We start from the raw sequence: 26255 nt of genomic DNA, 5'->3' as shown, positions 1-26255 counted from the left end.
ACATGCCAACACCATTATTTCGACTTTTGTTTAACACGCGCGTGTGTGTCTGTGTGTGCTTTGGGTGGTGCAAATGCGACACATTCATCGAAAAGGCACGATAATTAAAAGTGAAAAGCGAGAAAATCTCATTTCAAAATTGAATGCGACGATACGCAGGTATCGGATGAAAATCATTCACGGATTTATGCTTTTGTGATTTGGGCAAATTAACGAAGCGAAAGAGAGAAAAAAATACGGTAATTTCTGCTCGGGAGGGGTGTTTTGCTTACCTTGTTGCTCAATTCGATCGTTACTTGGATCTGTCCATGAAATGAACGCCACCGCATACCAATCACCTGTATTCGGGCCATCGATGCTCATCCTTCTCATCGAACCATCAGACTTGAATTGCAAATTGTATATCTCGAATCTGAAAGACCAACAAATTGACAAATGAACAATTTTAATTTTAAATTTACAACATTCATTTCGATAGCACTAACAAGGCACGAATACTTGTGTGTTTTGTGGCGTGTAAATTACTCAAATTAAACAAAAATAGAATAAAATAAAATGGTAATTAATTTGAACTTTAATTAAAAATATGAAATGCCATAACGGTTGTCAAAATGAATGTTTTTCGTTGTGGACTAAATAAAATTGCCTCAAATTATGGTACACTTAATTAAATATGGTGATAGGTTAAGTGAAAAAAAAAGTGGTGGCAAAAGTGAGAAGGGACACGCAAGAAGCACTCACATAAGCTCGTTTATATTCGGGGTGTTGGCCGATTTATTAAATTGAGTGCAAAGTGTACTGAGCACATGAATATTAAATGCAATTAATAACTATCAATTCCATTAAAATGGAAAATCTAGGTGCGTGAACACATACTGTTCCCAGCAGATACGCACGCAGACAAAATACTGTTACTGTCTGTAAACATTACTAAAGCTTAATGAAGCAACTGACCGGCATTAAGTTGATTTAAAATTATCAATGCATGTTAATAATTAGCCAGCTACTCTGTACATGGTGCGTGAGTGTGTTTCTCGATTAAATGCGTTCAGCACACTGACGATGGCTTGGAATATTCGATCCCAATTTAGATAAAATTAGATACATTTTCCATTTTCATTGAATATAATTTTTTTTCCTTTCATACATTTTCTGTATATATCGAGTTTAATTGGTTTTACCCATTTTCCGCGATTCATACTCTCTCTCTCTCTCTCTCTCTCTCTCTCTCTCTCTTTTGTTTCAGCCTGATGAGGAAGCCATTTTCACACTCATAAAATAATTGTTCAAAGCATGTTTATTCATTGCGACAACAAGAGGAAACAAAGGTCACTTTGCTTTTATTCCACAATTTTCCGTTCCAACATGATGTTAAACGGATTTTTGCTACGTAATGCAAATGTACACTCGCATAAAGCATTCAATGGAACGGTAATTGACTTGAAATAATTTAATTTGTCTTATAGCTAGATAAAAATTATCGCCGACAGCTTGTCGCTTATTTTCTTTGTTTATTTCTTGTTTTATAATTGTTGTTGTTATTTTTCTCGCTGTGTTTATTCAGTGTCTTTTATTCCTGACTTTTCCTTATCGTACCATTTCTTGGAACCGTTTACGTACATCGTAAATTTACCAAAAAAATACCAATTTCACTCTTAATTTCTTTCTCCACGGAGAATCGTTGCCAAGAGAATGTACAGACAAATTCTATGAAAAAGCGAACACATAAATTTTGGAAACACCATCCAAATGGCCGAATAAGGAAAACAGAGAGAGGTAGCGAGAAAGTGAGAGAGACAAAAAAGAAATACGATGGCCATTCCAATAGAAGCCGCCCAATGGCGCCAATAAAAGTGTACAATTGAACTGAAATGAATTGAGAAAATATGTTAATCATTTTTTCGCTCCCTTTATAAGTGGCTGATAGGCTTCGGAATGGCGGATGTGGAGAATAAAAAAGACGGACTAAATGCCAACAACAAAATGGTCCATCAATAATGCTTTGCCAGCGAAAACGATACGGCATACACAGCAACATACACACACAAAAGCAAACTGAAAATCACTTTTAATTGAATTCCATTTCGGCCGAACGAACATTGTAGCGATAAAGTTTTCCAATTAAATGGTGGCTGATTTTGTTTTCATGCAAATTGTGGCCCACCCCAAATTCATTATTGCTCTGTTGCTTTTCGATATGGCACACTGAAAAATATAAGCTTGGTTGCTTCGTTCACCCATTCGCTGTTTGTTGTCGCGGGAAAAATTTGACGAAGGAGTAACACTCATTCCCAATGTACATCAGCCGTCGAACTTACATCCCATCTCATTGAAACTTGTCGGCAAAGCGATAATTTTGATTCATTCCGTTAATTTTGTTTGGCAAACAATTGATATCAATCTCACTCAGTGTGGCGCTCCGAAATACACCACTTTGCCAAGCATACATATACAATATTCATCGACATTTATGCGGCCGATTACAGCACGCTGCTGTTTATTGAAAATTTATCCTCACACAACACACAATACGCATATACACAATGTTTAACGGTTTGTGCATATTAAAATCGGATATTCTCTTTGCAAAAAGAACTTTATCGACGATTAATTTTTAGTTTTCAAAGCTGAACGAAACATTGAAAAGGCTTGAAAGACTAATTACACTTTGTGTATTTATCACCCGTGTTGAAGAGTTTATCCGGTGATTTTCAGCAATATTTGAATGCTAAACTTTTCGGCGTAAAGATTCGGTTCATAGAACATCGTCAAAGCAAACGCAAAAACCAATACAGTTTTAGATATTGATTTTGCTAAACTTTTGTATTTTCGAGCATTCAATTATTCCAGTTGGCAATGCACTTTTTAATGAATGGCTTCTACCTAGGAACACAGCACATACATATACACAGAGAATCATTCACCGCCCACCCTTTCGTAGTCACATCGACACAATTGAACACATAGAAAAGTATGTAATTAAAACGTACGCTAATAAAACAAACAAGAAATTTCAATTAGCTCACCTTTGATTTGCATGTAAAAAATGTTTGGGAAAAGTTATGTTCTCCGGACTAATTACAGGATAGCTACCAGCCTTTAGGTGCAATGTCACATCTCTCGGCTTGCACTGACGCTCTTCGAAATCCGAATCGAAACGAATAACAAATCGAAAAAGTGGCGAAAAAGGAAGAGAGAGAGAAAAAAACAGTTAACAATTAATAATTGATTTTCGAATTTTTGAGATTTTTAGCGTGAGAATTGAAATGGATCTTTTCTGCTTACGGAAGGCACTTTTTGTTTCCTCATATGCTTTAAAGTTGAAATAAGCGGTTCGAGTATCGCTCGGCACAACGAAATGCAATATGCTCACATCCTTGTATGCGGTGTATTTAAGTAGAGTGTTTGATGGTAGTCGAACTAAAGGAATTGGTTCTGCATCCGATTCGCCATGAATTTGCATGCACAGTTCGCACAGCACAATCACAATAAATATCCATTTGATGGATTTTTTCATTGTTTTATCACAATTATCGATCGGCATTTTTACATTTGCATATGGAAAAAGTTTCGCGAATAATTCGAATAAATCGATCAAAAATGGCTGGTATTTAACGGTCTCCGTTATCTCGTTTTTTTTTCTCTCAAAAGCTCGCACTTAGTGGCATTACGCGAATATTGTTTTAAAAAACTAAAATCACTTTTTTGACTGTGTAATCTGTGCAATGAATTTAGTTGACGATGGTTTGATGCTACTTCATTTTTGGGCACTATGACTGACACTGGAATCTCTGTAAAGATATAAAACAAATGGATCACGTTAGTTCAAATGTATTGTCATTTATTGACGATAATCAATTTAGCCTAGTTTTTTTATAAATAATAATTTTACGGCTCGTAAAAATTTATAGCTATGAATAACGTGTTGCAACACGTATAGCTATTAAATTTTGGTACTATTTTCGGCGACTTTGTTTACGGATCAATTTTTTACTTGGTTATCAACTCACAAATAGCCAAAATAAATGAATTAATAATAAGTGATAAAAATACGTCCAGCGTTTAATACGGTCATCGAACATTTGAATTACAAATCTCATTCTAACGATAATATGTCAAAGGTTGCAACTTTTTTTGTTCACAGCGGTATATACTAGATTTTGATTCTAAACAGTTTGAACGGGTGTGTTAATGATACACTTTCCGCTGATGCAAACACACTCACAATGAATCCATCGAATTGACTTACCCAACGATCACAATTGATACACACAAACCGTATTAATATAATCATTTTACTGCGTTCGCTTCCTAACCGTTTAAACTATTCGCTAAAATTAAACAAATGAAGACTTTCAAATTGTTCTGAACAAAGTACGAGAATATATTATTCATTTGTCGAATTCAAAGTTAGAACATGTCGAAGAACAACAAATTCATTTCGTCTAAATTCAATGCAAACAAAACTCACTGAGATTCACTCTCTCTTTTATTCTATTCTTCATACAGTCTCTCTCTCTCTCTCTAGTCCCGTCAGTTAGTAAACACACAAAATCCAAAAATTGATCAAATGCACTTTATTAATTAAATCCACCCGGAGAAGAGTCAATTTCGTTCGCAAACTTGAATCGTTATAAATTGTTTCAATTCATTTCAACACAGTTTTCACTCTGTTGCGCTCTTTCTATCTTTATCTCTCTCTTTCTCTTTTGTTAGTAACAAAGATGTGAGCATGACATGCCGAGAGCGTTCTCGCGAATGAGCCAAAATTCAGACAAGAGAGGACGTGAGTGGGGGACGCGCTATTGCACACATACATATTGAAACAACTCAATTCAATTAGTGCAATTTATTTTCGGGTTCGGGTTTTTAAGTGAAAAACTTCTCTGGCAAATATTCATTTGTGTCTGTCGCGCTTGAATGTGATGCTTCAGCATACACACACATTTATCTACTACAATGACGACCAAAATCGAAACATAGTCGAAAAGCATTCGTTACTCGACCGCCCTAATGAGTCTTATCAACATAATTTTCGAAACTGCTGCTACTCTCAATCACTCAGTCGCCGAACGTTTACTAAATCGCTGTGCACCGCAAAAAGCCGATTCATGTTTAATTTTATCAAATCAAAACATTTGGCACACATTCCAATATCAATTCATTGCTATGCTTGTTATATATATAATATATAAATTTTTAATCGTGACGATTCTTCGACGACAGCAGTAGAAGCAAGAAACAGTATAATTCAATTCTTGTTAAATTTTCTATTCATAGTACATCACTGTTCGGCTTTTAATGAAAAAAATTGTGTTGGATTAAAAAAAATTCAAAATCATACATCGACTCACTGCACTGGCAATAATAACACTGAATTCCATAAGGTAATATGATTTTAGCCGTCGCCGTCCATTCCGTATCAAAAATGACGTCAATCAAAGCGATAAAACAATCAAAGTGCTTCGCACGTACGTTGAACGTATACTGTTACTGCACCCGTTATTTTCACATGTAACTTATATCATTTTATTCAATATCAACAACAATAAGTTATGTGTGCGGCAACGCTTTTTCATGCTTGAATTCGTTTTTGATAAAATTTAACAATAAAATACAAAAGAGATTCTGATTCAATAAACTAATTATTATCTTTTATGAACACATTTAAATCGGATTTCCTCGAATTCGAATAATCGAAATGCGTCACTATAAATTCTTTTGTTATCGCACTGATTGAATTTGTTTGAAGAAATATTGACCGTTCATGGATATTTTTTATTGTTATGGATTTAATATTAAAATTGTTGACGGGAATTCTAGCATTTTTCACATAAACTCTATTATAATATCTCAAATGACTTCGAGTCTAAAATGAGTCATATTGATTGAATCCACCATTTTTTAGTCTTGCCGTATAATCAACACAATATTAATATGACTTTTGATTGAGCTGACATGATGCCATTTCTCAGAAGACTAAAATTTGATTACATAATAATAATGAAAAATGTAGAGCAAAAAAACATGAGTCTTCTTAATGAAATAATAAATCTTCTAGATCACTATGATTCCGGTTTTCGTTGGATGTCAATCTTTCTCGAAATTTATACTGGTTTTAACGAAACAAAATTGAGTCATTATTTTTCAAGTTTTAATATCTCGATTGCATTCAAAGAACACAATGCTCCAATTTATTTATCAACAGAACACGAAATTCAAGCAACGAATATTTTTATGGTTTTGCTGTCTCGACCATTTAATAGTTTACCATTTATGAAAATATTATATCATTCAAAAGTATAGGTTATTTACCAAACGCCGCAGGTAATATGGATCTGAATGTTAAATGAGATTTTTTTTACCGGTTCTTGTTCACTTTGCATTGTCCAACAAAATATGATGGAAATTATCAAAAACTTTGTATCTAAATATGTGATTTTGAATTTTTCGAATTACACAATTTGTAATATGTTTATGAATGAAAACAACCATTTCTAACACGAAAAAACGAGGTAAAAACTAAGAATTTAGCATAAAATCGAAAAATGTAATCCATTTTTTTTTTGTATTTTTAGTTCAATGTTGAAATATCACAATATAACCAAAATAGATTTATATAGAATTATAATAGAATTGGATACTGCAAAAAAATGTTATCTCCCAAAAATTGGATTCAAAATTATTTATGTATGAGAATCACAATTTTGATTTTCATGAGATCATGCTTTCAAATCACAGTCAAACATTATGTCAACTTGAATTTAAGCCAATTTCAAACTAAATCAATCAATTTGGTATAGTGCATGAATAATGCGCCAATAAATTGAGGAACACTGATTGGAAATTAGCACAAATAAATTATATTACACTTGGAAGTTCATTGACTTGCTAGATACAGGTATAATCAATAAAATGTTGTTCGCAAATTTACTTGACAGTCTACCTAAGTTAAATAAAATCGCATATTTCCATTAAAAGTTGAAATGAGAGAAAAACATATCTCATTTCAAAATCAGGTTAAAAACTTATAAAAAACATAGCATATAATGGCATCGTCATGATCAGAAATATGCTACAGTGATGAAATATGGATTGTGCATAAATGACTTTTTTTCTCTTTGAATGACTTCATCGTACACAGTTCATATATGCTGAAGAATAAATCGGAATATTTCGAGAAAAAAGCTAAAAAAAATCATCGGATTTAGGTTCTTGAAAAATATAAGTAAAAAGTGTCCTCAAAGAAGCATATCTTGATCTCCGTTCACCTCTGTGCGAAGGTAAAACGGAATCATTTATAAGCACGTGAAACGATAAAAAATTGTTTTTTCCCTCTTCTGCATTCTTATGCCTTTAAAAGGAAGAAGAAGAAGAAAAATAACAACAACAACATGACACGAATTTGCCATTCATTCATTCAAAAGACACAAGACACTTTTATAGTGTTTAATTTTAAACACACTTTAATGACAAGTTGTATATGCTATTTGTTTGGTTTGTGGCTTGAATTGTTCAATAGCTTGGGATAATAAGTCAGTGTTTTTGCGTGGTATGCACGGTGTGTTTATGTGATGTCGAGAAGCATTTTTATTTATGTAAATTGAGTCAAACGATTGGACTGCGCATCTGCTGTTGTATCGTGATATGAGAAGACATACGAACGACAGAATGTCGGATAGGCGCTGATTAGATGCTATAGTCAAGGTTATTGTTGTCGATTCATTAAATTATGGGTTTGTTTATGTCTTCTATGTTCAAGAGAGAATAACGACTACAGAATAGTTTTGTTGATGTCAACATATTACAGGGTGTTTCAAAAATTCAATTCAAAATATCCGGTTCAAACAAATCGATGGTATGATATAACTGTATTTGCCCCGAATTTCAACAGAAAACAAAAATTCAATCAAAGTTGGCCAAAAAAAAAAGTTGAATAAATAAACACACTCACACCCATTGCACATATTTATGCGACAATCACAATGCATGCACAGTGTTTTTACTTTTTCTTTGGGGCCTCTTTTGTATCGGTGCTATTTACAGTGTTTATTAAAAGAAATAAAATGAAATACCGAGAAGAATGACGGTCGATGAGACCTCATCGCTGTTGAACTCTTCAAGGACAGATCAACTTTCTTTTTTCGCGTAAATGCGTGAGAATGGCACTTAAGACATTTATATTTAACAAACAACCGTAGAACGGAGAAGTGCCGAACAAAAAAACCAACTTTAGATTCACTTTTCTTATGATGAAATTCAATTTTGAACACAATGAATGTTGGTTTATCTTTGTCATGCTGAGCTCCCACGAATATTTTGCTTTGAGATCATCGAGATATGATGAAATTCACAGAGTCAACGAGTCGTGATACTGAAAATACATGAACAAACTTGTAAATTCTACCATGTATTCAACATTTTTTGATCGATGTCGTTCGACATCGACAGTTATGGGCAAGTATTTGATTGGTATTCAATTAGCATTTGCTTGTATACATGTTGCACCTAGTTGCTTTTTTCATTAGATTTTTTTTTTTTTGCATAAACAATGGAATAATATTCTCCCAATATTTAAATGAAATCATTCAATACAAAAAGAAAAACAAATCAAAGTGTACACAGAGAGCCACAGCTAAATGCAGGTGTGTATTGTGCCGTGTGTATTCAACGCTGTTCGTGTCGTACGAAAGACTTTCATGAACTCAAGTCAAGTGATCTGTTGAGCATACGCCTCTATGTGTTCGTGTAAATGCTTGCATATGTCTGCCCGTACACGTAATGCTTTTTACACACAAACATGCGAAGCGATGTCTTAGCGTAACCGTGTGTTTATATCATGTCGATATTGCATGTATTATGCTGAAAGTATGGGCACACCAATACAACGAAAGCAAAAGCGATCGCATACACGATCAATGTAAAATTGTGGTCAGTATTCATCGGAGTGCCGTGTCGACATAATGTGAAACGATCGATTCGCGCTGATCGAGCTCAATTTGATGTTATTTTCTGTTTATTTTATTTTTGTTGCTGCTTTTATTGATTTTGAATTTTTACGTGCGACGTATTTTGTGTGCGTATAAAAAAGAGTGATTCATCGATTGTGCACAGTCAAAAAAATCGATCGAAAAAATTAAATGTGCTGAAGAGAATAAGAAGTGATTTTGTGACACAACAATAAAATTCGATTGGTTTTTTTTTTATTTATTTTCAAAAAATGTACGAGGATGAGTTGAACCATTTCTATTGTTTGTTTGAGTCATTTTCACTGAATACAATATTGAGAGAGTTTTATGTAGCAAATTCTATACTATTGTGCAATTGTGTATCGATGATACTTTTTTTTTTGGTTTGAGTGAATGTGTTAATCTATTTGAATCGTAATTGTGCCATACATAACATAAAATGTAAATTTTTTTGTTAATACCGAACGATAAACGAATAAGAGAGAGAAAGAGAAAAAAACTCGAATAAATAGATTGAAAATTGCTGCAGTGGCATAAGTACAATAGAGAGATAAACAACCAGAAGCTTAGCAATACAGCAAAATAGAAGAGAAAAACAGCAACAACAATACCAAAATGTGCTCTATCTTGAACAAATGAACAACGACGAACAATGAAATGAAAAAAAAATGAGCAGAGAATCCATGAGCGAAACGGAGATGAGCACGGAAATCTAGCTCGCTATCGTGCTAACTTTGGCCATTCAGCAAATAGCGCAGCAGATTGGAATCATTGCGTTGCGCTCGGCGGACGTGAAAACATATTTCTTTCACTCTGTTCAGTGATTACCAATTGCCATTCCATGTCTCTCTGTGTGTGTGTGGTGTATGTGCTTGTGTTTGTATGTGAAAGCTATAACACATTGACTCAAAAACAGCACCAGCAACAACAACAGCACTCGAACGAAAAAAAAAAATACCCAAAACAATTAAACTAAAGCATTCGCGTGAAATATGCATTACAATTTGAGAAAAAGCAATTTCAAATAGCCATACCAAAACAAAAACATATTTTTCAAACACGTACGCCGCAACATTTTCTATTTCAAAAAATTATTTATTTGGATTTCGGTGTGTGTCTGTGTATGTCTCTGTTGCTTTGACAATGTTGTCGTTGTTGTTGGTCGGTGCTGGTCGCTGTGCTATTCACAGAGTGCAGTATGAATGCACATTTTCTCAATGAGCATATAGCAACAGCAGCAAATAATCGGCCGAAAAAAAGAGTCGAGAACTCGAACACTTTGGTCTGGAAACTTGCCATTGTACCGTCTCGCGCGCAAGAGACGATGTATAGTGTGCATTTGTATTTGTCGGATCTGCGGATGAGTGAGGTTTTCAAATGATTCGAACCGAAGTCTTTTGTTATTAAATTTCTATTTTTTTTTTCGTGTGTGTCTTTCTTGCTGGTCGTTCGTTCAAAATTTTGAACTGTACATATCGTGCTGTATGCGGTACTTGGTTTGCTTTTGTTTTCGATTTTGGTTAAGTCAAATGTTAGCGAACTGTAAACGTGCCCATACGTTCTGTATGAGTGTTTGGAGTGTGGTCAGTCTTTTTTTACGTCGTGGCGGCTTTTTTTATTCTTCAGCATCGGTATGGGTTATCGTGACTTTGTACATTTTTGAGCGTATAACGGTCGACGGTTTGCGCGCAAGCACGCACTGTACGGAGCGAGCATACACACGCCACAAAATGAATGGTCTGCTAATGAAATGAGTGTCGCGTATGGTAAACGATTTTCAGCTCTCAGCCACACTAATCATTTATTCAAATGAATATATATCAGCGATATATTTTGTGATGTATCGCTTCAATGGTCAATAATTCAAATTTATTTCGCATTCAACGAAAATATATCTCGTTTTTATTGAGATCGTTCGCATTGGAGTTTTTTTTGTCATAGATTTATCAAATGCCAAGCATTCAATGGCTATGATTTGATTTAATTTGCTTTCAACAATAAGAGAAATGGCATTCTCAAACAGACAATGTTAGCCATGGGTTATATTTTTCAACACTCAATTCGATTTTATGCTATCATGATTTCGTTCCAGTTTAGTAAATTCTTTATATTGGAAAAAAATGCTTGTGCAATACATTTCACCGCCGCTGAAATGTCGATAAACCATTCGCCATTTATTCTGGGTTTTTCCCATTGTTGTTCGGTTTCATGATTAAATTTGATGAGCTATTCACTGGACGATCCAAGCAGATGGACGAGATAATGAAATGTGAAATAAAACAAAACAAAAAACAGTGTTTATTGTCAACATATGCAAATAAGCAATTGAGTCAATGTACGAATTTTCCCATTGCGTTATTTTTACAAAAAATCGTGGGTTTTTGGTTGAAAAATTCAAATCATGTCACATGAACTATAGTAATTCATTCAAGAAGTTCAACAAATAATGAACCAAAACAAACATACATTTTCATTTTATGTTCTGTTCTGTTTCTGTTCGGCTTCTATACATTTAATTAGCAAATGAAAAGCAGCTGGTTGATTTGAATGTTCTCAACATGTTAATAATTTTTTTTTTGCCAACATTTACTCGCGTGCAATTACACATTCGACATTCCAAAAAATGTAAATACATATTTAATGGCAACTGCAGCGCAACACACAAACGACAAACAAAACAAAATGACAAACAAGCAAACGACGAATTGAGCGACGAGAAAAAAAAAACATTTACAATTTCGGTCTCCATTGTCATTGTGTCGTTTATTTGTGCGGTGCTCTGTTTCCTCTCGTTTGCAGAAAAATACATTTTTTATTCATGTAAATGCCGTTGCCATCTCATTGTGCATGAACTTTACAAGTGAAAATAAATAAATATGGAAAAGAGATAGGCAGTGGCAATTGAGGTTCATGTTTTGATTGAACATTTCAAAAACGATTAAAATCTCAAACCTTTTGTGGCCAAACAAATAAAATGAAAATTAACAGTCTTTAATAATAAGTTTATCAGTTCCTAAAAATGAACGCAAATACTTTCACCGTCACGAGCAAGTCATTTACGAAAAAAAAAAAACCGGCAGCAATGAGTTCCGGATGTGTACGATCAAAACACACAGCAAAGCCATAAAAGTATTTTGAAAACAAAAACGATAATGCATAATAGAAAATCGCATTTCGTTTACGACGTGATATCTCCGCCACATCATATTCTAATTAAAGTCATGTAAAATATTGCGAATTGCGAGACGATGATGTACGGTCGGCAACTGATGATGATACGTGATCAGTAGTCGTTATCGAATATCATAAATCATTTGTTACTTGAAATCAATTGTTCCATTCATAATCGGCACAAAGAAAAACCAACCGGTCACACTGTCCGTGCATTGAATAGCGATGGTGGATTTTAAATGCAATCGTGTGTACTGTATTATATGTGCTATAAAGAAAATCGATCATGTGTTAAATTCTCTTGATTCCATAAAAACGCTGTGATGTCTTCATACATGTACTCTGTTGAGTGACTCTTTTTGTTTCATGAATGTAATGAACATAAACTAAACCTTTTTATCGGCTTAATCATAAAAAAAATGGTATGAGAATCAAGCGGACGATCGAGAGCGAGAGAGAGAGAGAGAGAATGAGAGAAGAAGGCGACGTTTTTGTTAGCATTGGAATGTATTTCCTTACTTGGAAGCTCGTCATTTGGTCGAGCCATTGCCAGATATATTCAAGTCGCAACAAGTTTGCATTTCGTTTCGTATCGAGGCGAGCATTTATCGTTGATTGTGATACAATGTTTTAACGAAACGTTGTTTTTAACAGAGCAAATGTACAATGTTTTCAATCACGAATACGTATTTAAACGTTTTCATGCAAAGTAGAAAATATCAAGAATATCTAATTGAAAGCATACAAGAAGTGATAAACACGAACGGACATAAAACGAAACGAAATGAAATTAAATGAAAAGAGAAATTGTTGAAGACTGCATTTTTCAGTTGTTGTTGCTGTTACCATTGCTGTTATTATGAAAAAACTGTTCGCTTGTAGTTTCGTCCAATCATCTTTTGCACAAGCCAAGAGCACACCATTGTCGAGCACCGATTTCTATATATACCAGTTTAAGTGAAGCCATTCTATTTTCGAATCGTTTCTCTTCGATGCGATAAGCATCCAAATGAATTAAATCATTTCGATGTGACTTTTAAGCGTAGTAACATTCATCTTAAACTGCTTTCAACATTACAATTTCTTCAACACTCTGATACTCAGATAACCATCAAATCATAAGATCGTGAAATTTGTTTGTTTGCGGTGCAAATGAATCAAATTGATATAAATTTTTGTGTGGAAATTAATTGAATGTTTTAATGTGACACATTTTATTTGTTGTTTATTTCATTGCAGGCACAAATTTTATGGATAAATCAATTTTATGCGCAGAGTATTATAGCCCACTGCAAACGAGAGCAAGAGAGAAAAAAATAGAAGAAGAAAAATGATATTTTTGGAATAATAAAAGCAAATGGGAGCCAACGCCAATTTGGGTAAAACGCCAGCGATTGTGACTATGAAAAACATAATGATGTGTTCATTCGTTGGGTTTATTTAGTGTTGTCATTGCCTAGACGCGTGCTAAGTGAATAAAAAAAATTACATACACATAAAAACCATACACCACCAACGAATACATAACAACAACAGAAAAATTACCGAAAAAAAAAAGTGTGCCAGAAAAATGCGATGCAATTTTTATGAATATTTTTATTTGACACACAACTAGCAGCAATAACGTGCAAAGTGGAGAAAGAAAAAGCCCCGAAGAACAAATATAAAATAATAAATGCGCTTTTACGAAAAAAAAATATATACGCAGCGTAGAGCGCAGTGGTCATATGTGTGTATATATGGTTTGTGTTTTTAATAATTTCCATTGGGCATAAGTGCGACGAAAAAAAAAAACAGAAGTTTGTATTGTGATTGTGTTTTGGAAACAACAGTGAAATAAAGGCACCGAACAGACGACACAAATAAACAAAATCAAAACAAAACAACGACGACAAAACCGAAAGAAGCGTAGAGAGAGAGAGAGAGAGACGACGCCAAGAAATTCATCTACATTATTAAATAGCATTAAGTGCGGCTACAAGTTACTAGGAACCACCGAATGGCAGAGCCATACCAAAACAAAACGACACACCAAAAAAAAAATTCAATTGATGTAAATTACGTGAGCGAACTAAATCGCGTCTCCATACGCCCAGCAAGCGAGCCATTTATATGGTGAAATTGTGTTCAAGTGAAAGCGAAGAACGAATTTCGTAAAAAGTGTAATATATCGTGAAAAGACGAAAGTAAAAAAAAAAATCATATTAACAAGAAACATATTATCGTGTGTATGTATGTGAATATGTTGTGTAGTGTATGAGCAGCAGTGAATTATTTATTGTTGGCCGTTAACGTATGTAAATGAATAAATGTTCGTCTCGTAATTCTAATTGCGTTCGTGCATATGCGTGTGTGTATGTTTGCGTTGTTGGCATTTGTGACATATGCATTCGTCAAATTTATACGTACATGCTTTCGCCACCGACATTTTGGAATGTTGCAAAATCAGAAAAGTGACTTCAATTTCATATGAATAAATTGTCTTTCGACTCGTGTTCATTGCAAAGCAATTAGTTCGGATAAGACGGATTACTCGACTTTCATATTCGCATACATATCTTAAATAATATAAGTGAATAGGAATAGAGGGAGAGAGCGAGAGAGAGAATGTGAAAGAAGGAGAACGAGGAATAAATAAATGAACGAACCCATTCTTCAATTTTAAAACACAAACACCAACAACAATATGTTTCACTTCACATCAAAATCAATGCATTTCCACTTGACTACGTCATGGATGCACACAATTGTGATATTAATTGTAGTTTTCATTTTAAACACTGGTAAGTTGGCAATTGAGTTTTCTTGAAATAATATACATAACGCACAACACAACAATGTCATTTGCAATTGTGCGAACACAATTCAAAATTTAAAATGATGATGATGATGATGGGAAACAAAACTGCAGTTATACATTTGAAACAAGTGAGATAAAGTAAGAGCGACACATAGACAGATAGAGCGGGAGCGAGAGAGATGGGGCGGAGAAAGGAACTTCATTTTAATGGAGGCTTTTCCAACTTGTTGTTAGTTGATAAAGTCTTAGGAGATGGAATATAGAACATTAACTCGCAAGCCAGTCGGTAAGTGTGTGCATGAGAGGAAAACACTTCCATCCATTGTCACATCCATACACAATAACCAAGTGCTTGGATATCTCGTTTGTTGTTGTTTTTGTTGTTTTTTCTCATCTTCGTCGTCATCATAACGACAAAAACAGTTTCAACATCGACACAATGACTTTTCATAATGACCATTCTAGAATGCGAATCGCATATGCAAAGAAACAGAGTAAAATATCGAGCGAGAGAATCATTTAAAATACAATCATTTGTCATTATTTGTTTAATGTGCTTTTTCTCGATTCACCGAGATAGAGAGAAAAGTTTTGAGCCCCAGCATTTTTATGGTTATTTGCAAAAAATGCAAATCGTCCGGACCATAATAATTGAACGAACACGTTCGTTCAGTTTGGTATTCATTTGAATTAACGCACATTACGCTCTTCCTATGCGTATATCTCTGTACAAAATCGTATCACTGCCACCATAAAAAGATAAAGCCTAAAGCCTTTAGTAAGTCATTTGTAAGTCTATATCCAAAGCCAGAAGCTTCTCAACGTCACAGTTTCGAATTGACAGACGAATGAGCGAAAAAAGTAAGTGTGTATGGTGCGGTGCGTACACCGAAAAGTTAAGACATCGATTTAATCTCTGTTAGAAAATTAGGTCCTAATCAATTCGGATTTCTGGCGTAGTTTCAGGATATTTGACTAATTTCGATGCGAAACAGATAAGCGAAACGGCCCACTAATTACTCGGCAACTCTATAAAACACAGAATTCACGCAATAAATTGAATTTAAGATCTGTCTGTTTAACAAAACTTCGATTAACTTCGGTGGATTGGATTGGGATCGAAACAACATCGTAACAACCACACAGCGGTTGTCTATGTCGCTGTGATTTTGTTTTTTTTTATGTTTGGGTGCTCGCCCGAATCTCATTACTTTTCGATGCAAAACATTATGGGTCGAACATAATTCCGATAATTAATGAAACAACAAAAGAATTTTTAATTCCGAAAAATTTCAAACGCATGTTTTATCATGAACTTGGCTCGCGGGCAACGCAAATAACAAATTGGCTGCTCATTTGTTACCAATTTGAGCATGTTATGTGCGCGCACACCAAGTCAGCGGGAATAAGGTCATCAATCTTTCGGCTTTTATGCGCACACATTTTTCCATGAAACAACGACAAAATTATTTCGAAATAAATTCTAACCGAAAAATTATATATTATCTGTTGTGATTAATCGATTTCAGACACAAAGTTTGCGTTTAATTGAGGCTGACGGGGTGGGAGGGGAGTGGAAATACAGACAAAATATTTGTTTGCGTTTTATTTCTCAATATCCGGATTATAAAATGTGCCAAACGGATTTCGTTATGCTAGCACAGTGCCGCCAAAGCTAATGAATTAATTGAGCAGCTGGTTGAATAATTACGATAATCGCCGTCTCATAAAATGTTTTTTTCAAAATCTTCAAAGAATGTTTGGATGCTGTTCTGTTTATTCAGTGCTCGATTTTCTTGGGTTTTTCTCTCAATAGCTAATACCGGTTTTTCATCCAATAAACGACTTAGCGGTCGCATAGCTAACATGAAGTGTTTTAAATATTAAATTTATAAAACATATTTCCGTGATTAAACTTTGGTTTAAAGTGATTTTTGAGAGAGATTGAGCATGTATTTGTTTGCAATAATTATCATTCGCAATAAAATGAAGCCGAACGGGAAAACAAATGTAATTTCTACTGAATTTATAATTGCAAAAGAGTTTATACGATAAATGAGCACGTTGATTGTGTATTGCGATTGTGCTTGATCCCCTTCCATATAATTGAACGAATACAGGCAAAAAGCATTGAGCCGAACGCGCTTTCAATGTGGTTCAATAATTAAAAAGGTGATAAAATTGTTGTGTACTTGCCTCCAGAGTCAAAGTCTAAACACATTGTGAAAGCCATGAATATCAACAAAGCACATTCACTGCTCTTTCTCTCCACATCTCGCTCTTCTCACCTCTTCAGCTCTAGCTGACAGTGAAAAGCCAAGCAAAAAGAAAAACGAACAAAAATCAGGTTTTAATGGTGTCCGTCAACTTTTTTTCTTTCCACTCTCCACTATTAAAAAAAATATAATATCGAATGTTTCGCGTATCGAAGAGAGAATCAAACAATGGAACACAGTATACATCAAGTCAAGTTGAAAAGACAAATCATTCATGCGTATCGCGATTGCATGTCATTTTTGCGGCTGCTTCGCCACCAGTTTTGCTGTTAATGTGCGTTCAAGTTTTTTTTAGACAAAACACAAAAAGAGAAGAGCAAACGAGCGAGCGAGCGAACGAGAGAGAGAGAGAGAGAGAAGTAACACACAGCACATCCATCCAAACCATATTCGATAAAACGAATGAGACAATGATAATATAATAACAGCGATGGCGGTGCAGTAGCGCAAAAAGTGCTCGTTTGATTTTCGAAGAACAAAAAGATCGAATGATAAATAGAACAAGTAGTGAGAAGCCGAAGTATTATCGTTCCCATGAATAATAACAGCAGCGCGAAAAAAAGTACACATACACAAAAACATCGACACGAAATCAAAATCGCTTGAGAATATTTTAAACATAATTGCGACCTTAACATCCACTGTTCATGTCGTTGTTGTTCGTTTCATTTTTTGTTGTTGTTGTAAAAATTTGTAGATAAGCACAAAGCACCCGACGCTATTTTTTTCGGTGCCGTTCGATTTTCAGTTCGACTCATCAACAACAGAGCCAGAATCAATTTATTACATATTTTTTTGTATACCCGGTTCGATTGTTCGTCATTGCTTTGCCGATGCTACTATTCGCTTTTTATTATTCGGCACGGGGATTTGTTTTGTTTTCATTCTCGAATGTCGAAATAATTAATAAAGAGGTTGCCTCATTTGATTATTCCCAGCACAATGCACATCGATCACGTTATATAAGCGATATAACGAAACTAATGAAAAAAATATTCTCCGCAAAGTACTCGGTGAAAAAAGCGATGTGCTCGCAGTACCTTTATTCGTCTGTTCAGTCTTTCTCATTCACTCACTCAACCGGTCCTCTATAGACTGTGTATTTCATTCATTCGTTCACTCTTTTTAGATTTTTGTTTTCGTTTCGTTAATTATCCGAGCTTTTAAATTGAAAAACAACAGCGTTGACTTGACGGTTTGTTTGCCTCGTATCGTACATTAAATTCAGCACAATAAATGATCTCGACTTTATTAAAGTTAGTGAGTAAATTACACCGATTTTTATTCACCAATATAGTACATTCATATAGTGCGTGATTGTGTTTTCAAAATGCTAGTGCTATTTTGATTCCCAGTGAGTGAGTGTGTTTGAGTTTGTTTATATTCTTGATTTTTCTGCTCATTATCTTGCCATGGCGTGTGTGTGTGTGTTTCACGTGCATCAATAATAATTTATTTGTTCGTGCGCGTTCATCTCCATATAAATTAAAAACACGAATTGATCCGCTCAAGCTAAAAGCCATGCAAACATACAAGAATAACTCATTCACTCACGTTTGGATTGTAGATTTGGTTGCGTGCATTTCCATACGGTTGGACAGCGAATAATTACGATTCTAGGTGAAAATAACACAGAAAAAAGGGAAAACAAGTGGCTTCGGCCATAAAATTCCATCCACCACTTCTCTCTCTTCCCCTGTCCCAATTTTATTTTTTTAACATTTTTATATTGTTACATACAGAGTACCTGAATATTTTGAATCAATGTACATTCATTGAAAGCTGAATTTGCTTATCACCGGAAACTGAGAGAGAGAGAGAGAGAGAGAGAGAGAGAGAGAAATTGATTGTTTCATGAGCATATGAAGCGAATTTATGTGCTATGGCAAAAATCTCGAACAAACAGCACGTTCGCATTCCGCAAAAAACGGACTTCGATTGGTTGAGTCAGATATCGTGTGGTGGCTTCTGAGATTTTTTTATTAACGTTCCATACGAAAAAAATTTTTCGTTGATTTCTTTTTGTTCTGTTCATACATGCGCACACACTGGGATTACAATTTAACGAATACGACACGCGATACATTGAAAGCTCATAAAAACACTCGACTCTTTGCATGACGCCAACATACATATTAACGTCATCCGCAAAACTCTTCACTCGATCCCGATGAAATTTACGAATTGCATATTAGAAATGAACGGATTGAAATTGTTGTTTTTATTGTGCAGTTTGGACATCAATTCTCTGAATACAGATGAACACGTTAGAGAGACCGCAAATATTCATGCAAATGATATTCAAAGAAGCACAAACACCAATGATGGCACATTCGGTTTAACAAACCAAACGAGAAAAATGCGGTCGCACTAATCTAAAAACTACGCTATCTAACTGACACAGACAAAACACCAACAACAACAAATATAATAAAAGTGTATTCTCTCTTACGCTATAGCGTCAAAATTTATGATTATGGCTCGAAAAATGAAAGTTGTGCTGACTCACCACAATAATAACTTTTTTTTTGACATATGTTGTTTCGCATCGAAAGGCTCTTTTGTTTTGTCAAAATGAATTCGAAATGGTTTTGATTTTTAGATGTAAAAAAAAAAATAATCGCTATGACGCGATTCATTATGCAATTTACTTATTAACATTTCTTTTATAATTCAATCGAGTGTTGTTTTCGATGAAAAAAAAAATGAAAATTCCTAGATGACAATAGACACTTAACAAAATTGTCTAAATCAGCAACGCTTAATTTACTGTAACTAGGTGATGACATTGAGGCACGATGAATTTTTTATACTGTACAGCAATCTCATTGTTTACTATTTCAATCACATCAGCATGATTTGCTGAACGGTATTCTGTCCTTCCGTTGCAAAAGTGCCAAGTTCTTGAAAATAATCGATTTCACATGTAGAAAAATGATTACCGTTTAAAATGTGACATTAATTGCAGTTTTGTTTGAATCTAATATCCCACACAGTAATTAAATCGATTATAGCCATTGAAAAAGTTGAGCAAGTTAATCATGATAATTTTTTTTCTCTATATTATTTTCTTCTCTTTTTTTTATGTAGTTGCATCTAAGGAATTGCGAACCGATCAAGTTCCGAATAGTCCGCCAGTGGTATTAGTTGACAATCATTGGAAAATTCCCGAAGATGAAAAAATCGATACGGTGATAGCTCGAGTGCAGGCCAGCGACAATGATCCGAACGATGTGCTGACATTCGGTCTTGAGCCCAGCGACGGAGCCGAAGATGAACAACTGCCATTTCGAATAAATCGTGACACCGGCGTTGTTTATCTAAACGAAAGTTTAGAAGGACGAGGTGGTCAAAATTTTTTACTCTATGTCACCGTCACCGATGGCACGTACCATGCAAAAAACGGCGTTTTTGTGAATATCAAATCGAAAAATAGCCAAGCAACACATGGAAATGGTGCGCCATCATTTATTCCACATCCGCATAATGTAACGCGTTTGTTGCCTCCATTTAATACATTGCCCGGTGTTCCAACACCACCGCCACCATATCCAATCTATACATTGCCACCAAATTATGTACATACGCCAAAAACAAACAGTTCAATGCCAACAAAAACACCACCAACGACGTCGACTACAACGGCCACCAATGAAATACCATCGTCCACCGATGAAAATCCAAATGGAAATGCCACGCATTCGGATGCTGATGGTAATACGATGAATGGCACAAATAGCACGTCAGAGACAACAATCTTTCCACGATCCACATTGAAAACGGTTTTACCAATTGCAATCATTGTGTGCGGTATTATCATTGCATCGGGTCTAATTGTATCGTCGTTTGTATTTCGAAAGCGCTTATGTGCCATTGGCAAATCACTGAAAAATAAAAGCAAAGAAGAAATGGCCAAAAAATCAAACCAAAGCAATTCCAGTTTTAACACAAATACGGTTATGATGTCGTCGATATCGGAAGATAGTCGCAATTCAATGGTAATGCAGCATTGGAATGGTCCGACAGCGTTTAGCAATCGATATGTCCCCTGGGAGCGAGAGAATTCACACATGCAGGTAAATATCTATTCTCACTTATTAGTCCCTATCTTTCTTCTCATTGCCACTTTATTCTATCTGCTATGCTCACACACATGCCGGAGAAAATTTGAACATTTACTCGCCGACACACCGGTCACGCTACTTTTGCTCATCAAGATCCACAAGCAGCAAAATGAACAAACAAGAGACATAAAAATAAAATTTCGCATAGAATATGTAAAAGGAAAGGGATGTGCAATAAAAGTAAAAGCACTGCAAAGATACCATTTCAAAACAGGTTTCTCCGGAGCTAAAATAGTAAAAACAATCAGCAGCATCGACTAAAGCGAATCATATAAAAGCGCCAATAACTAAAACAGATTTATTTTTATTATGTTGTTATGGGCTGTATCTTCTTCGCTGTGCTCCCTTTTTCGGGGGGAGTGAAGAACGCGCGCGAACGGTGTACCATATAACATTTCGATAGACGATCGAATCGCTTTCACATCACTTTTGAATGATATAGGATGTCCATGGTAGTATTTACGATGTGAATGTGCATTGGCGTATTAAATGTAAGACACAGGCAGTTTTCTTTTCATTTTATTTCACCAAATGATAATGCGCACACAAAAGAATACTCGATAACATACACACATGCATTCACTTATTAAATCGAATTGAATCACTTTGAGCTCTTGTTCGTTCGCTCACCACACACGGCAAGAGATCAGATTCAGCAGAAGCATAGACATAAATGAGTGTGTGTGTGTGTGCCAATCCAATCATGATTGATATCGATGTGTGAAAAGAAGACGAGCCGACAACATAAAACCAAATCTCACATTCATTCGTTCTCGTTTATGGTGCTCAAAAGCGGCCATTCATAAAGATGTTTCTTCTTTGGCGATGCTATTTTTTTGTTGTTGCAGGCGCTTTCTATCTCCTTTTCACAAACCATAAATTATTTATAGCGTTACCGAAAAATTTCATTACGTCGACAGAAAAAGTGATAACACAAATGAAAAGACTTTTGTTCGGCAAAAAAAGGGGATGCTACACACGAGCTTTGGCGGTGCACATTGAAAACTTTCATTATATAATTCAGGCCATGTGTTATGTTTACATGACGAATTGCCGTATGCTTTTGATGCCACAGAGAGCCGTTTTAATGGCGAAGAAAGTGAACGAAAGAGAAAGAAAATTTGGTTTAATGGCTGGCGATGATCAAATCTCTACATATACATTTCTCTTTACTCGTCTCATTCTCTCTTCCGATTGCTCGTCTTGTGTCAGCTATTACAGGCATCCATAGAATTACCTGCGTCATACGTGCACGTTCAACTCATTCAAATGTGTGATAATTTCAATCTTGCCTTTCCATCTTGCTTCTACTCGCATTCGGTTTTTATCTGAAAGAATCTTTCGACCATTATCTCATAAATGAAACGTATCCCATTATGTGTGTGTTGTTGCTCGTTACATTCGAACACGTTGAACATAACAATAATGGTTTTGTTGCCGGAACAAATATGTTATACGCGCACATATTGCCTCCGAGTAACATTTAACTAACAACCATCTTTCTTTTCTCGTTTTTCATCATCTCATCGTATCGGGATATCGAGAGAAAAAAACAAGCCGTAGCAAAACCATAATGAAGTTCAGTTGAAAGATATTTGACAGCAATTTTGTTCTTGTTGTTGTTCCTCGTCTATATGAACCGATAAACTGCTTAAAGTCTTATGATACCATTTGCATGGAAATATTGAAATTTGCCGAACAGTTTTGATTGAGAAACCATATTGTTATCATTCGCCATGGTGCACGCAACTGATACCAGAATATAGTGAATTTGTGTATGAACATGTGTATCAACTGTCGAATAATAAGGTTACTATTATGTTCGCACCCTTTTTTTCTCTGTTGCTCAGCATAAAAAGGTATAATGAGTTTAAGCAGTTTACGATACCACACTTGCTTCGATCGAATCGTTTCTTTTGTTCGGTTTTTTCGTCATTGTTGAAGCCATTTGTGGCAAAGAGTAGGGCAGAAGCATCAACCGTATACACTTATTTAAGATGACCATAATGGTTTTTTCGAATTTTTATGTATCGAATCGATACTCCATCTCATTGGGAATTTCTTGCACTTGGGTTTTTTTGATTTTCGTTTCTTTTTTTTCTAAAATCGTCTCTTTTTCGGTGGAATTTCAGGCAACATCACAGCTATCAACAAGTAGCTCGAATTCACAAGGCAAATCAGATCGATGGGATTTCCCAAGACATCGATTAAAGTTTTTCAATATTTTGGGAGAAGGAGCGTTCGGACAAGTTTGGCGCTGTGAAGCTATTGACATGAACGGTATGTAGAACATTGAACATTACAAATAAAAACACTTTGATAGCTAAAACACTCATCAAAATATGGAGAACGAAAGTGAAAAAAAAAAAACGAAGATAAAAGTTAAAGAAACGCCTAGAACCATACAACGTTAAAAAAAATGTGTGATTTGGTCATTTCAAATACAACAGATGCATGCACAACAAAAATCAAATGAATAAAATATAAATATCATTTGGTGTCTGGTCTATTGAATTCCCGTGACAATTTCACACCATATTTTCGATTGGAAATCAAAGTGGCATATCGTACACATTAAATTTGGACATACACATACATACATACATGCATACATTCACCATGAGCAAAAATGGGCAATAGAGAGTAAAGGGGAGAAAGCGAGAGAATGTGTGACGAAAACGAAAAAAATGCCGTCCATCATTGCCGACTCGTTTGGCTATCGGCAATGTGAGATTCGCAACGCAAAAATAATATTTTATTGAATTTGTGTCGTTAGTCGTCACTTCGTTACATTCATTGACATTGTTGTGAACAACGTACGATAACAATGACTATGGGAATATGTGTGTTATATATGTGCTTGGCCATGGTGCTGACTTGACTTATTGTTACAACTTGTCCATTTTCATGTGTTTCGATTTATTTTTCCAATTTTGTGTTCAATCTCTCACTCTCTTGCTTCTCTCATCTGTCTGCGTTTGCGATCTGGCCTCCGGATTCAAGCGACAATATTTGAGGCAAGCCAGCCAATACATTTGTCTTTCTTACGCTCGTTATTTCACATCTTTCCCTCCCGCGCCGCCGTCGCTGCTGCTGCTTTTCATTTTGTGTTCTACCCATAAAAACGTACTCCAACAAATAACATAAATAAACAAATGAAATTGGAATTGAAAAATAAGGACGACGAATTGATTTTGATGACACATCCACACAGAAAATTGTCCAACTTTCTTAGCGAAGACTCGCGCTCACGCAAAAGCGAATGGGAAAACTTGAACACAAAAAAGACATTACAAATTAAATAAACGACCAAAATGAAACGGTAATATTGAGAGCCAAAAAGGAAAAGAATGGTAAGGGGAAGATGAAAAAAAAGATGTCATAAAACGCCTCGTTCGAACTACTATTATTTGAACGCATCTTAACTTTTCTCTTGCCAAAGTTTTTGTACTTCATAAAAGTTTTATTAAATAAACTTTAAAGAGAAAACATACAATGCAGAACGAAAAATCGACGATGAGATACAAAAAAAAAATGTATCCCGATAGAGTTCGACAATGAACGTTGGCGACAAGCGATAACAGAGCGCGTTCATCAGTGCACAACTTTCAATGTAGAAAATAAATTGAAAAAATAAAAAGCAGCGAATAACAAACAAATAAGTGAAAGAATAAATCGAAGAAATAATTTTTAGCAAGCGAGACATAATCTGGCGACAGATATCAAACTTGTGTCCCAACAAATTATTACGAATGAACTGATCAATAATCGAATTCAAATTGCGCACAGACTTCGACACAAACACACACACAGCAAATCCATGAACTGTGTGACATCATGTTTGGTGTGTGACTTGCCGGATAAAATATATTATATGCAATGGATGTCTTATGCATGATCTTTAAGCAGATTATATGCAATTGGTCGCACACACAAAGTGAGCCAGAAAAAGAAAATGAACATTGCAAATTGATTTTTGTCGCTCTTTAGTATTTTCGGTTTTATCTCTCTCTCTTTCTCTTTTCGTCTATATCTGTTGTGCTCAGTGATTCGAAACGATGGAAATGATTTTCAAATTTTTTTGGCAACTGACCGCACTGAATACGTTCCAAGCTTATGAACCATAAATTACCCCCATTTCTTTTTCTTCCATCGCTTCATCGAAAACTCTCGCTCGCACCATCACAGATCAACTTTGGATTGCGTGAAAAATAATAATCGAAGCACAGATAAGATGCAATAAATTAGATATGTTCGTCTTTTTATTTCGTATTCCGCAAAATCGAGGTTTATTATTATTTTGGGGCCAGAATATAAAAAGGATATTGAGAGTATTTTCATGTGTACATTTCTTTTTCGGGTCTTGATTCTTGTTTGCCGTTATTGTTGTGTCATTTCCGAAAGCCGAGCAAGAGAACGAGAGAATGAGACCTCTTATTCTCTTGTTCGACACTGTTTATGCCGGATTTTCAGTCCATTGCAAAACAGATAAATCGATTCACATTTTCTTATGCGCAAAACACAGCCACACATCTATATGTATACACTTTTCGCAGCAGAAATGAACGACGATGACGATGTTTTTCGATCACGATGCAAGTTTTAAATTAGATTTTCAATGAAGTGAACACCCCATTTTAAACTTGTTTCCGAAATAAATCCGCTCGGAATAATTTAATACGGTCACTTTTGATACTTTTCACCCGGTACAAAACGATGTGAGAAAGTCTTATTTCAAATTCCGCTCAATTAAATTTTAAAATTAATGAAACTGCTCAATTTCAACACAACCAATACACATTTAGATCAAGTCTATTGAAGAAAATGCCAACATTGAAAACTTTTCACAACATTTAACTTACTTGGCGGCGCCTTACAAAACTATTGTATCAAATTTTGATTAAAATCAAAATAA

At 35.1% G+C, this 26255-nt stretch overlaps 2 protein-coding genes across 14 annotated transcripts in view; one reads left to right on the top strand and one right to left on the bottom strand.

Annotated features, from left to right (window-relative positions):
- Nucleotides 1-26255, bottom strand: part of LOC116347607 — a 92105-nt gene that overhangs the window by 7477 nt on the left and 58373 nt on the right. For 3 of the 9 annotated variants that reach the window (XM_031778270.1, XM_031778269.1, XM_031778271.1), the window contains 3 exons: nt 3286-3791; nt 3027-3138; nt 273-412 (listed from right to left, as the gene is read on the bottom strand). In XM_031778270.1, the coding sequence (XP_031634130.1) occupies nt 273-412; nt 3027-3138; nt 3286-3544 (511 nt within the window). In that variant the 5' untranslated portion in view covers nt 3545-3791. Of the gene's footprint in view, nt 1-272; nt 413-3026; nt 3139-3285; nt 3792-3892; nt 3912-4010; nt 4035-4249; nt 4431-4471; nt 4710-4945; nt 4961-5344; nt 5357-26255 lie in introns of those variants that run through there. The other 6 variants (XM_031778274.1, XM_031778273.1, XM_031778275.1 and 3 more) reach the window with 6 other exon arrangements.
- Nucleotides 8956-26255, top strand: part of LOC116347608 (tyrosine kinase receptor Cad96Ca) — a 39789-nt gene continuing 22489 nt past the window's right edge. Inside the window, exons 1-5 of one of the 5 annotated variants that reach the window (XM_031778282.1) lie at nt 8956-9222; nt 13380-13519; nt 13759-14923; nt 20307-21292; nt 23473-23620. In XM_031778282.1, the coding sequence (XP_031634142.1) occupies nt 14827-14923; nt 20307-21292; nt 23473-23620 (1231 nt within the window). In that variant the 5' untranslated portion in view covers nt 8956-9222; nt 13380-13519; nt 13759-14826. Of the gene's footprint in view, nt 9223-9392; nt 9411-13257; nt 13287-13379; nt 14924-20306; nt 21293-23472; nt 23621-26255 lie in introns of those variants that run through there. The other 4 variants (XM_031778281.1, XM_031778279.1, XM_031778280.1 and 1 more) reach the window with 4 other exon arrangements.

The sequence above is a fragment of the Contarinia nasturtii genome, unplaced genomic scaffold, assembly GCF_009176525.2.
Source record: "Contarinia nasturtii isolate CC-2019 unplaced genomic scaffold, AAFC_CNas_1.1 Cnas_scaffold_1964, whole genome shotgun sequence".
NCBI lineage: Eukaryota > Metazoa > Arthropoda > Insecta > Diptera > Cecidomyiidae > Contarinia > Contarinia nasturtii.
The sequence above is the reverse complement of the archived record's forward strand: the minus strand, read 5'-3'. Positions and strand labels throughout refer to the sequence as shown.